At 35.8% G+C, this 14099-nt stretch overlaps 2 protein-coding genes across 7 annotated transcripts in view; one reads left to right on the top strand and one right to left on the bottom strand.

Moving 5' to 3' along the window:
* LOC140741761 (metalloproteinase inhibitor 3-like) overlaps positions 1–14099 on the top strand; it is a 125122-nt gene that overhangs the window by 23221 nt on the left and 87802 nt on the right. The gene's annotated exons all lie outside the window — the stretch shown is intronic.
* syn2b (synapsin IIb) overlaps positions 6154–14099 on the bottom strand; it is a 365015-nt gene continuing 357069 nt past the window's right edge. Inside the window, exons 12-13 of the mRNA XM_073072112.1 lie at positions 8990–9296; positions 6154–7224 (exon numbers count right to left, since the gene is read on the bottom strand). Coding sequence (XP_072928213.1) covers positions 7089–7224; positions 8990–9296 — 443 coding nt within the window. The 3' untranslated portion in view covers positions 6154–7088. The remainder of the gene's footprint in view (positions 7225–8989; positions 9297–14099) is intronic.

Raw genomic sequence — 14099 nt, 5'->3', positions numbered from 1 at the left:
GTGATTTAAATATCTCCACTAGGGCCCCTGCAATTTCTGCACTTGCATCCTACAGGGTTCGAGGAAACACTATATCAGGCCCTGGGGATTTATCTACCCTAATTTGTCTCAAGATAGCAAATGCCTCCTCCTCAGTAATCTGTATATGGTCCATAACTTCACTGCTACTTCGCCTCTCTTCTATAGACTCTGTGTCCATGTCCTGAGTGTATACAGATGTAAAAAATCTATTTAATTTCTACCCCGGGTTTTTTGGCTCCATGTATAGATTTACCATTTTGATCTTCCAGAGGACCAGTTTTGTCCCTTGCAATCCTTTTGGTCTTAACATATCTGTAGAATCCCTTTGGATTCTCCTTCACCTCATTTGTTAGGGCAACCTCATCCCTTCTTTATGTCTCCTGATTTCCTTCATAAGTGTTTTCTTGCACTCTTATACTCCAAAAGTACCTCACATGTTCCTGCTTGCCTATACTTGCTATGCACCTCCTTTCATTTCTTAACCAGGGCCTCAATATCCCTTGAAAACCAAGGTTCCCTAAACCTGTTATCTTTACCTTTTATTCTGACAGGCATATACAAGTTTTGTATTCTCAGAATTTCACTTTTGAAGGCTTCCTGCTTACCAAGCACTCCTTTGCCAGAAAGCAGCCCGTCCCAATCCACTCTTGCCAGATCCTTTCTGATACTGTCAAAATTGGCCTTCCTTGAACTTAGAATCTCAAATTGTGGACCAGACCTATCTTTTTCCATATTACCTTGAAACTAATGGCATTATGATCACAAGATGCAAAATGTTCCCTCCACAAATTTCTGTCACCTGCCGTGTCTTTGTTCCTTAATAGTAGATCAGTATCACACAGTCTTTCACTGGAACTTCTATGTACTCATTAAGGAAACCTTCCTGAGGACATCTGACAAACTCTATCCCATCTCATCCTTTAACAGTATGGGAGTCCCAGTCAATAAGTGGAAAGTTAAAATCACCTACTATAACAACTTTATGTTTCTTGCAACAGTCTGTGATCTTGCTACAAATCTGTTTCTCTCAATCCTGCGGACTATTAGGTGGTCTATAATACAGCTGCATTAACGTGGTTATACCTTTCTTATTCCTCAGTTTCACCCATAAAGCCTCATTAAACTACTTTCCCAGTCTGTTCTGACTGAGCACTGCTGTGACATTTTCCAACTAGTAATCCTGTTGTAGAAAATCTACATCATTGTAGGCTTTCTCTGCATTCTTTCAACCTTATTGGTATCTTTCTTGTAGATATGTAGATCAGAACGGTGCAAATTAGACCCTACCAACCAACCTCTTGTATAATTTCAACATAACATCTCACCTCCTGTACCTCAATACTTTGACTTATGAAGGCCAATGTGTCAAAAGCTCTCTTTACAACCCTATCTACCAGTGACACCACTTCCAAGGAATTATTGATCTGTATTCCCAGATCCCTTCATTCTGCCTCATTTTTCAGAGCCCCACAGCTCAGCATGTATGACCTACCCTGTTAGTCCACTCAAGCTGCAACACCTTACACTTGTCTGCATTAAATTCCATCTGCCAGTTTTCAACCCTTTTTCTAGCTGGTCCAGATCTTGCTGCAAGCTTTGATAGTTTTCTTCACCACTATGCTCACAATCGTGGTGTCATATGTAAACTTGCTGATCCAGTTTACTATATTATCATCCATTTCGTTGATATAGATGACAAACAACAAAGGACCCAGCACTGATCCCTGTGGTGCTCCACTAGTCACAGCCTCTGGTCAGGGAGGCAACCACTCTCTGGCTTGTCTCACAAAGTGAATATCTTATCCAATTTACTACCTCATCTTGAACACTGAGTGACTGAATCTTCGTGACCAACCTCTACTACCCCTTATCAGTCCATGTCTATCCAAATATTTAGAATACCTTCCATTGACTTTCTCACTACTGATCACAAACAAGAGAAAATCTGCAGGTGCTGGAAATCCAAGCAACACACACAAAATGCTGGAGGAACTCAGTAGGCCAGGGAGTATCTATGGAAAAAAGTATAGTTGATGTTTTGGGCCGAGACCCTTCATCTGGACTGATGTCAGGCTCATCAGTCATTGACATTTCTGACTTACAGTGTTTCTTAAACAGCAGAACGGCATCCACTGTTCTCCAATCTTCCAGCACTTCACTTGTTGCTAAGGTTGTTTTTAAATATCTCTGCCAGGGCTCCTGCAATTTCTGCATTAGCCTCCCACAAGGTCCTGAGGAACACCTTGTCAGGCCCTGGGATTTATCCACCTTGTTTATTTCAAGCAAATATCTCCTCCTCTGTTATCTGTATATGATCCATGACCTGACTGCTGTTTTGTCTCACTTCTATAGATGCTGTGTCCAACTCCTGAGTAACTACAGCTGAAAAAATTCGGCTCCATGCATAGCTGACCATTCTGATCTTCAAGAGAACTAATCTTGTTGCTTGCTATTCTTCAGCTCTTAATATATCTGTAGAAGCCCTTGGGATTCTCCTTCACCTTGTCTGCTAGAGCAACCTCATGTCTTCTTTAAGCCTTCCTTCTTAAGTGTTCTCTTGCACTTCTTATACTCAAGTTCTTCATTTGTCCCTTCCTCCCTATACCTGCTATGCACCTCTTTCTTTACCAGGGCCTCTAAAGTTCTCTAAACCTGTTATCTTTGCCTTCTATTCTGACTGATACGTACAAATAATATACTCTCAAAATTTTATCTTTGAAATCCTCCCACTTAGTAAACACACCTTTGCCAGAAGTTGGCCTGTCCCAATCCACACTTGCTAGGTCCTTTCTGATAACATCAAAATTAGCTGTCAAAATCAGAGTTTCCAGTGTTACAAAAAGGTCATTGTAGAATGAAACAAATAGGGAATGTAAGTAAATTGCAGGCTTGAAAATATAAGGAAGAATAAAACTTCAGGTTAAAAACTACAGGAGAAATGGTAAAAGTCAGGAAAGGGCAATAGTATGAAAGCAAGTGAAATTGACAATGAACATGAAAGAGAATCCAAAAGTCTGCAATGGCCATATCAACAGTGAAACAGGTTGTCAGAAGAGTGGTGAAGCTGAGTAATGACTAAATTAGAAAACTGTTGGTGCAGATAGAATGCATGGCTCAGCTCCTAAATGAGTGTTTTGCTTTGGTGTTTTCAAGGAAAAAAACTTTTACCAAGAAATTGCTGTTAGACTAGATACTCAGAGAGAGTTAGAAGCCAATTGAAAGATCTTATGTGGAAATGTCACAAGCAGAATTAATCCTAGGTTGCTGAATGCAGTAGGGATTAAAATAATGGAGCTGTTGGCCACCATTTTCCAGAACTAACTAGATAAAGGATTGAAAGGAGCATTGAAGGTTTGCAAATATTACACAGTTGTTCAGAACATTGAAGAAAGTTAAACTGGACAATTACAGACTAATCAATTTAGTTTGATTAAATGCAAATTATGTTTGACTGACTTGATTTTTTAATACCAAATGTATGGGGGAGTGTAGTTAATATGTATGTAATCTTTAAAATTTGTTTCATAAGCCAATGTATATTAGGAATATTAGCAAAATTGAAGCTAAGAATTAATGGAACAGTAACAGGAATTGGTTTGTGATGAATCATTGTTTTGTATACTAAAGGAGGTATTATGAGAAATTTCCCAAGGCTCTGCATGATGATGCAATTTTGATATCCAATAGTGATTTGACTTCTGTGGGCTAAAGGACACAACTCTAAAAAGTGTTATGGATCGCTGCAAGGTTTGGAAATGTAACCTATTAAGAAAGTAACTTTCCCAGGGCTGAAATGGCTAACACGAGGGGGCACAGTTTTAAGTTGCTTGGAAGAAGGTACAGAGGAGATGTCAGGGGTGCTGCCGGCGACGGTAGTGGAGGCAGATACACTAGGGTCTTTTAAAAGACTCTTGGATGGGTACATGGAGCTTGGAAAGATGGAGGGCTATGGGTAACCTAGGTAATTTCTAAAGTAAGTACATGTTCAGCACAGCATTGTGGGCCAAAAGGCCCATATTGTGCTGTAGGTTTTCTATGTTTCTTTAAAGACAGGCTAGTAGAATGGCTTTAAATGTAATAGATAAAAGACATAGCAATCTACCTGTTATTTACATAGCCTGCACTGTCTTTCAATGCAGTCGTGGCTGACCCTCTATCCCAGTACTATAATTCAGCTCTCTCCTTAGAACTTTTTATGGTTTTAGCATATAAAAATATATTTCATTCTCCACAGTCCTCTTAGTAAAAAGAAAAATGATCCTCCAGTCAATTACCTTCCACATCAATTCTGTATCCTAAGGCTACAAACTCTGGTATGAGCTGTAGCATCCGCCACAATCCCCACAGTAAGTTGAATCAATTCTAGCCAGTCAAGCCCTATTAGAATTTTGAATATTTCAATGAGATCTCGTCTCATTGATCTAAACTCTAGTGAATGCAGATCTATTTGATCCCCTCTCTCCTTGTATGATAATCATACTGTCTCAGTAATCAATCCTATGATTGCATTCAAAGGCATTTGTGTCCTTCTTTAGGTGATACATTTTCTTTGGAATAACTAAATAGTGCAAAAAATGAGAGTTGTGGTGTTATTTGTGCACAGAATTTTTGAAAGGACAGGACAATTTAACTAAACAGTTACTAAAGCTCTTAGCATTCTGACAGGAAGTGCAGAGGCCAGAAAAGGAAATGATCCATGTGTTCATAAATAATTTTCTCCCATAAAGAGTATAGTGTCTATTTCTGAGCAACACATTTTAAGAAAGACAAAACACTTCGGAGAGACTACTGATAAGTGGTTTCAGGTTGAGCATCTGTGGTGTTGTGGATAGACAAGAAAAGTTGCTGTTGTGCACGGAATGGGCTGCTGGCGGCGGTAGCGGCAGAGACGGAAATGATAGGGTCTTTTAAGAGACTTCTGGATAGATACATGGAGCTTAGAAAAATAGGGGACTATGGGTAAGCCTAGGTAGTTCTAAGGAAAGGACTTGTTCAGCACAGCTTTGTGGGCCGAAGGGCCTATATTGTGCTGTAGGTTTTCTATGTTTCTATGTTGTTTTCCTTAAAGCAGAGCTAGATAGAGTTTAAATTCATGTAAGAATTAAGTGGAGTAAATAAGAAAAAATATTTAAAATGTCTGACAACACAAGTTATGGATTTATGAATTTGGCAAAGAAGTAAGAGGAAACTCAAAAAATTGGTTAGTATATGGGAATTCAATAGAACTTTTTCCAAAGAGATGTAAATAATCACTTGAAGGATAAAAAAAAATCAAGATTGTAAGGAAGGAAATTGGACTAGCCAGTTCTGACACAAATAGCTGGTTATCTGAAATTTAGTACTGATATATAATTATCTTCCTGCAACATGAACTTTTTTCCCTATAGCTGCTACTTGACCTACTGCATTTGCAGTATTTTCTTTTATTTCAGATTTTCAGCATCTACAGTTATCCACATCTCACAGTTTCAACGTGTTTTATTTAATCTTTCTTTTGTTCTCAATCATCTCCTATTTTCCCCTCCTCCAGAGAGCACTGCTTTGTTCAACAAGCGTTCACCACCTTCACTTAGATGGTATCAATTCCATTTTGTATCAGCAGGGTTTTCTTGGTCTCCACCCTTACACAGACATTCTTTGTTTTCTCCACCCCTCTTGACTGTAACTACAACACACCCATTTACTCACTTTTCTAGTTCCTATGACAGGTCACTTGACTGAAATGATAACTGTTTGAATAGCCTCTCAATGAGGGAATAGTACACTAATACAAGTGGAATTGTTTATACTTGTGCAATGGCTAAGCTTTCTTTATGCATGGCTTGCCACTCCTGCTCCATATATGTCAATTTGACTTTAACTGGCCAGTTTCTTTAAAAATAAAGTCTGCTATAACTGAAGCTTTCATGTATCTTTTTATGTTCTGGTCAAACTTTTTAATTGTTTTGTATCAGTAATAAGAATGAAATTGGTGCTAAAAGTTTATAAACTTAATTAATTTAATTCTTGATTTTGTTAAGTATATGACTGATGTGTGGTATATTTGATGTGGTTTTACTTGTCAAAAATATGCAGCAAAGTAACTGAAAGGTCTAAACAAGTGTATATTTCAAGGAATGGTATCTATACATCAATAGCACTTATGAAATCTAATGGAAACAATTCATTATGTTGTGATGCTATGTTTTTTGGCAATATCTCCCCAAATATATTTATTTATTGGCTGCATATATGTACACCAGACATGTGCTCAGTTTTGAGTTCAGACAAGTTTTGCAAGGTTGTATGGCAAGAGACTAAGCAATCTTAATACAATATACAAGGTTATACAATACACATAATCTATAATAGTACATTTTAAGATACATATATAAGTAAAGATGAATGTGTAATTCTATAACACTAACTCCAATTGTTTACACGTTATATCTAGGAGAAAAGTGTTTCCAGAAGGACAAGTATAGAGGAATTCAATTTTTACTCTTTCCTCAGTTGATAAACACGTAATACTGATGTACACTTCTATTACTTTTGACGACTTTTATATAACGTGTAAATTTGTCACAACATATATACTGTATCCAATATGTCATAGTATAGATACTTGCAAAAGCACTTCATTAACTAATATTGCATCTTGGCAAAGAACTGAACATAAATAAGCACACTTTAATTGATTATCATACTATGAAACTTCACTATGAAATAAAATATAGAAATGTTACTTTCACCATAAGGCATCTCTGTGCACTTACACAACATCACAGTGAATATGCTAAAGTTTAGTTTATTTCCCCTGTTGAAACCATTCAGCAACCACACTAGTACTGACTTAAATGTAGTGTGATTTTTGCCTACCCTTTTTTTTCTTGCAGCTAACTGGTCTAAAGCAGCTCATTTATCACATCTTACAATGTACAAATTATAATATCCAAACAGCACAAAAGAAGAATTTAAATCTAGGGCACAGAAAATAACTTTTTTCTAAAGTCACCGAGGTTAGTACGCTGCAGCTTAGTGTTACATTTATGTGGGGTGATCCAAGATTTTGGGGCATTTACTATCTTCTAATCAGAAAATAAACTGGCAAAGGACTTCCTCAAGTTACGAATTGTTTCAGCCTTTGCTTCATCTTCATTTAAATTTGATCGAAATAGCGATGATTCTGTGAAGTTGAATGCATTGGTCAAAGACTGTGATTTACTGCAAAAACAAAACAAAAATAAATACATTTAATTATATTTTCAAGATTGGAAGCTGTCACATTCTTGATAAACATTCATTCATGCAATATCAGCTCATTATAAAAAAAACTTTTCAGTAAATGGATCTAGTTCTGTAAATTCCACTTTTCATTAAGAATTAGCGATTTTAACATATTTCTGTTTAGTTATGATACATTGATATACAGTAGTTAATTGGGAATCATAAAAGCTATTGCTGCAAATTCTGTAAATTCACAGTATGATCAATTAACATTTTGTGGATGAGACTTGCTCTGGCCCTGACATAATGGGATACACTGGTATGTCCAAGCACTGTGCAGTACCTTGGTTTTAAGTTTTGAGTCAGTTTCAACTCAAAACTTGCAATTGTGAAATCCACCAGACGAGTATGTGGAGGATCCACAAAAGCCAAGGCCTCTTCCTATTTCTTATTTTCTTATGTTTGTATTTGTGGGTACATTAGTGGTATTCACAGGAGGCTGACCACTGCTGGGAAATCCTAGGTAATTTGTTTCAATAAAAGGCGTGTTGAGTTTAAAACTTGCAAAATATAAAACAGCTGGCAAAACATTGTATATTGTAAAACAAGCAACACACACACTCTGCTGGAGGAATTCAGCAGGCCAGGCAACATCTATGGAAAAGAGTACAGTTGACCTTTCGGGCTGAGACCCTTCATAGAGGGTCTCATTAATGAAGGGTCTTGACCCAAAACTTCGACTGGACTATTTTCCATAGCTGTTGCCTGGTCTTCTGAGTTCCTCCAGCATTGTGTGTGTGTTGCTTGGATTTGCAGCATCTGCAGATTTTCTCTTGTTTGATATTGTAAAACATACAGGGTTGATCTGTCTGAAACTTACCATTAACTCAAAAAGTAATTTGGTTCTGGTTAATTGCACAGCATATTACATTTACATCTCTTTACCTTGGAAGAAATGTTGCTTGACCTGCTAAGTATTTCTTTTAAAGTTTTAAGGAACGCTGCACTTGATCCATCTGCCGCCTTTAATCAGAAGCCCTGATTCTAAACTAGCCTAAATAAACATCTTAGTTAGCCGTTATTCTACTAGTTTACTACTTCTCCTACTTCCTAACTATGGCTCATAACTGATTTAGACAATGTGTTGTTTTTTTGTTCCCCTTAGAATAGTGGGAGATCCATATTTTAGATCACAAAATGAAAATATTGCTGGTAAACCAATTGGAGAAAAGAAGCTGAAGGAAAGCAAGTGAGGGGAAATGTGAGAGAGGAGAATAAATGGGGAAAAAAAATTACCAGCAATAGCAAACGTAACAAATAGGACAGACAAAGGAAAAGCAAACTGATATGATCATGATCGACTTGGAAAAAAAAGAAGAGAAACGTCTGATTTCTATATACATTATATGATTATATACCTGTATATAGTTAAATGACAATAAACTTGTCTAGATAATAATAATGAAATAAGGGAATACAGAAAAGAGAGAGAAAGGGCAGAAATAAAAACAGATAAATGGAAGGGAGAACAGATCTTGCAACCCCTGCCTATTTTTTATTATGTATTTAAAAATTTCAAATCTAATAAAGGAGTAAGAAGACATCCTGTTTGAATATTTTGTATGTTGTTAGAAATTCTAAATACATGCTGGTATCCCAAAGCCTTGTACAGTATGTTTTTTATTATCGTTGTTCACTACCTCATGTTCGTGGTAGCAATTTTATATTTTTAATCAACGTGACCATATTAGTAATGTCTTACTTTAATTGGGGATGGGGCTGAGGCTGTGGCTGTGGCTGTTGCTGAGGAGTCTTTGGTTGTGATCTTAACGGAGGCTGTGCTTGCATCTTTTGTTCAGGCTGCCTCTTTACTGATTGACTTTGCGGTCTCTGGCTTTGCAAAGCAGTCTGTGGTTGCTGTGTTGCTTGGCTCAGTTGCCTTTGTAGCAGAGGTGGGGGGCCAGCGGGACGCACACCTCCTTGCAGACGTGGCCCCTCATGAGAAGCATGCTGTTGCTGCAGTTGATCTTGGCACTGTGGATGTGGTCCTTGGGGTTGTATTGGGCCCCCTATGTTCAGCACAAGAAATACTAAATAATGTTACATAGGTAGGAATTCCTCACACTTTGAAATCCAGCACTTCACTATCAGAAAATGAAAGGAAGGTATTTGTATGCCACATGGTAGCCCTCAAAAGAAATTTTATGGAATTACACTACTGCGATCATTCACTATTTTAGAGTAATGTCTCCATTTAAACAAAGTTACAATTATAGGCAGTGACTCAGATCATTCCCTCAAACTACAATAATGCTTATAATTGTGTTACACAGGAGTAATCGTACTTTCTGTTACAAGTACAGTACATGAGAGGAATAGGTCCTGCAAAACATTAACACTAGAAAAATCCAAGGGAGACAAAAACATTAAGGTAACATTAAGCAATTGTATAGGTGTCACAAGAAAAATGATGATTAAGATTATATAACTAAAGGAGATCTCTTCCACTAACAAAACATGGAGACTCATCTACATTATGTCATTACCTAAAGGCATTATTAAGATCTACTTTTATGAAGTAAAGTGTAAATTTTGACGGTGTATTGGTAAGAATGCAGGAAACTACAACTGATGCAATTGTAGAGTTTAGCTACTATGGTTATGAATCTCATCCATGCACTGGTTGGTGGATAAAAAAATTTGATTATGTAAACTGCCCAAAACATTAATTTGCATTGAGACGGTAGCTATTAAAACATGAATTTAATTTTAAATTTAAATTAGGGCTGAGAAACCTTTGATATGTAAAAATATAGTCAATCAACCACACCAAAAATGTAATTAATTCATGAATCTGCAAACAATTCTGTTGTTCTGTTATGACAAAGAAGGAAGATTTGAAGATGGGGATTCTTATTTTAAGATACTTGTTGGTTTGATATTGGAAATGTGAGAAATATTACTAGATCTCTAAAGACAATGGAGAATATTCTCTTTATATTTTACTCTCAACTGTTGAGTAATTTTGTCCCTTCTTACTTATACCCTTGAATGGGAGGGCAGTTAGTTTACTAGTTCAGTGGCTTCTAATTCTTTGGAGAAGTACTTGAAGGTGTGTAGGAGTGATTCAAGAATACTTGCCCTCCAACTCCTGATTTTCCTGTTTCTCCATGTGAAAAGTGCATGACATTGATTGCTTTAGTTGCCTTCCGTATTTTAAAAATTCAAATAATAATGTAAGATATAGTCATATGCAGGCTACACAAATCTTTAAAATTATCATTTCAGTGCACAAGCAAGTGCTGGATTTAAATAAATCAACAATATTCCTCTTACAATGTACAAAATAGTTATTTTGCAGATTTCTTCAAAATGAAATTTGAATGATGTTCAAAACAGTACATTTTTCATTGCATTCAAATTTCATTTAGATTTGATTGAACCAAATTTGATTGAGCATTTCAACAAAGCATTTGATTTACTTACAGATGAACATAATTTCACAAAAAAATTGATAGCAAAAATTAACAGTGTAAGAGTTTTACACCATATTTCAGTATGTCAGGGCACATTAAAATACAGCTTTAATTCCATTTCTCACACAATAATGGCTGCATGGGTAATTAGGGACTGTAAACAAATTAATTATAAGGTAAGGAATAATTGTGATGTCAATACAATTCATTTCTATGAAAAATAGGTAGAGGCAAATCTTATGTATAATTGACTCAAAGAACTGTGCATGTCCTATCAATATTTTTCAGATATGTCAATAGATTGAACCCATTTATGGTATGATTTGAATCAAATTTCAACACTGGGACTTAATTAGGCATTTTGTGTATCAGTGAGGCACCAACAACCAGTTTGGTTATTGAATCATCCATCGCAAATTTCAGTTACACTTGAGGTCCAAGGCTACCTGTCATAGAAGTTGTTAGTATTTAAGATTTTTGATTCATAACCACAAGTTAGCACTAGGAAGTGATATTACTTCAGTTAGTACCTCATTGCATTTCTTGTGAAATTGTTGGTGTAGGAAGCAGTTTGTACTTAGATGATAATTATGTATTATAACAAGACTGTGTAAAAATTATATCAGGAAGACTCAACTAACTTTTGTGTTTTTATTGCACATCAAGCTGTACAAGTGTGTAGCCACATTATGTAAAATACTGCAGTAAAACCTGAGCATTTTCTTAAATGAAATACAGTTATAATAAAAAAAAGAGACTTTTACAAACAACTCAACACATTATCTTTTGACCTCAGCTGTAACATTAGACTTTGCATATAGCATGCTTGCATGCAGATCCAAATGCATTTTTATTAGGAATGTTTATTTCTGACTGTGTAATTCAGTGTCCTCCAAGAATTAAAATATTAAACCATTTTTATTTCTTTTAGCCACAACACTGTACTTTATCTCAACAAATGTCTCTCCTAAATCAATGCACAAGGTCAATCATATCTACTTAAAATGTTTAGGACAAATGTAGAATTACATGCAAATGGTTATAACTTGAGTTCAGAAGCACATTTAAGTTCCAACAAAGGGTAAGAGACCTCTTTAAAAAAAACAATAATAACAGGCTATCCCTTAGTCACACACTATTTTTATGACATTTTTGGGTAGAAGTCAGTTTTGGGGAAACATGATGCTGGTAAGATAGCTCACTAACTGGAATCTAAATTGCAGCAAATTGTTAGCATGTTCCTCAAAATGTTCTGTCCACTCATCCTGGTAATGGTAGCCCAAAATTTGCCGTGAGAGAACAATGAATTGCCTATCACCATACAGGACATTTGAGATCTAAGTGAACATGAAAAACTACTATGGGTTTCCTACTCAAGCACATGAAAAAAAATTGAGAAAGAGATGGCATGGGCAATGAAAATGAATTGAAATTTCAAATGGTGAATTCAACCGTATAAAATTTTCTGAGAAAGGCTAGAAGTTCCAAATGGCAATCTCACTATTTCCTTACACAGTATCAGAAAGCTCATGACATTCACTTCTAAATATGCAGATATGGAAGTCCCAAACATTCTTATGACTGCTTACTGGGTGTTGCCAACCAGTACCAACTTTTTCCAGTTGCTCAGAATTTAGATTAGTGAATCAACCAGATGAATTCTGCTATTTCAATGGAACAGAATAGCTATGAGGAAGAAAAGTTTGATTTTAACTGAAGCAACTTAAATGGTTTTAATATTTTTGTATTAGTTTATTTCAGTCCTTTCATTTAAAATACATTAATTTTAAAATTATAAAAATTTGTAATAGTTTATCATTGAATTTTTAAAAACCTGTTTTGGATATGTTTCACAAATATTCAATCAGTTTAAAAGTTTTCTAAGCTAAGAGTATATGTTAGCCTGCTGTTAAAGTTTTTGATGTTTTTGTGGGCAGGGTTTGTTTAGGCTGTCCTAAGTGATGATGTTTATATTCAGAAGGTTTTGCACCAGACAGGCTTTGATGACCATATTGGAGCTCACTAGCTGAGGATGTTGCTGCTGGAATATTTGCTGAAGACAATTGTGGATTTGATAATTAGGAGAGTGAAAATTGTGAATGGCTCATCACCACTCAGTGAAAATTCTGGATATTGTCAAATCAGTCACAGAAAGAAAAAAGAGAGGGAACGAAAGATAGGACTGAAAATATGTAAAAAAAACCACCATCAAATGGAGAAAGTAAAACAATTCTATCATAGTTCTCCAATAATAATTAATACTTGAAAGAATGATACTCTGTTCTTGTGATGATTAGACTATAAATGACCTGATGTTCTGAGGTGAGTTTACAAAGAGTATAGCAACGTCATGTCCCTTAATGCATTTGTTCTGGAAGATACAGAATAAGCCACCCTTTATGATCTTAATTGACAAACGTGTGCCCATCCTCGCATCAGCCTTTACCTGAATTTTCATGACATCTGTGCATAAATAATAGAGCTCTATTGATTGTGCAGTTATTTTGGTAACAATTGCAGGCCTTTATAAAGTATTTTGCAAGGAAAACAGCATGCCAATTGTCATCATAACAGATGTGTACATGGGGCTCAACCCTTGCAAAAAATTGGAAGGAGTTGCTCATTATGCTGTTATCAATACCATTTTCAGCCTAAAATAATCTCGGAACTAATAAACATTACCTCAACCCCCTCACACAGATCCCGCTTTCTGTTTCTAAAGGCCATTTCTTTCGAATGGCATTAGTCCAAATTTTTATCTCTGCTTCTTGTTCCAGAGATGCTTCCTAACCCACTGAGTATTTTTGTATCCTCCTTATCATCTTTTACAAACATGAGTCATGAAAACTTCTACACAGCTCTGTAAATATGGGAATATAAACAGAATAGTGTTGGAATAGCTAACGAGTAGCAGCTTCAAAGAGCTTTCTTTCAGGGTGCAGCATGATAAAAGATACATCAACATGATGAAAAACACAATTTTGCCAAAATAGACTTTTGAAAAATATCCAATGGTTTCATCTGTTTTAGTCCTCTAGGATACTAAATATCTATGGTTCAGAATTTGATAGTCTACATAAAACTTACAATTAACAAAACTAAAGAAATACTATTATTTCTTAAGTCCTATTGGATTGTTTCACTTGTATAGTAACATTTACAATTTCAGATTGAAAATAATTATCTCAAGTATTGAGGATATGCAACAAAGAATAATAAATTGAAAGTTTAGATCTATTTTGTGTGAGTAATTATATTACAATGAAATATTTAATGTTCTTTGATGGACAAAAAGCCATGCATCCAACCTGGTATTACAGCAAGTGTGGGTTCAGCCTATGAAGAGGTATAAAACTTTATTTGTTTTCCTGCAGTACTGAAACATTTCTCTTGTCT

The sequence above is a fragment of the Hemitrygon akajei genome, chromosome 19 (assembly GCF_048418815.1).
Source record: "Hemitrygon akajei chromosome 19, sHemAka1.3, whole genome shotgun sequence".
Classification (NCBI taxonomy): Eukaryota; Metazoa; Chordata; class Chondrichthyes; order Myliobatiformes; family Dasyatidae; genus Hemitrygon; species Hemitrygon akajei.
Note: the sequence above shows the minus strand (reverse complement) of the source record. Positions and strands in the feature narration are given on the sequence as shown.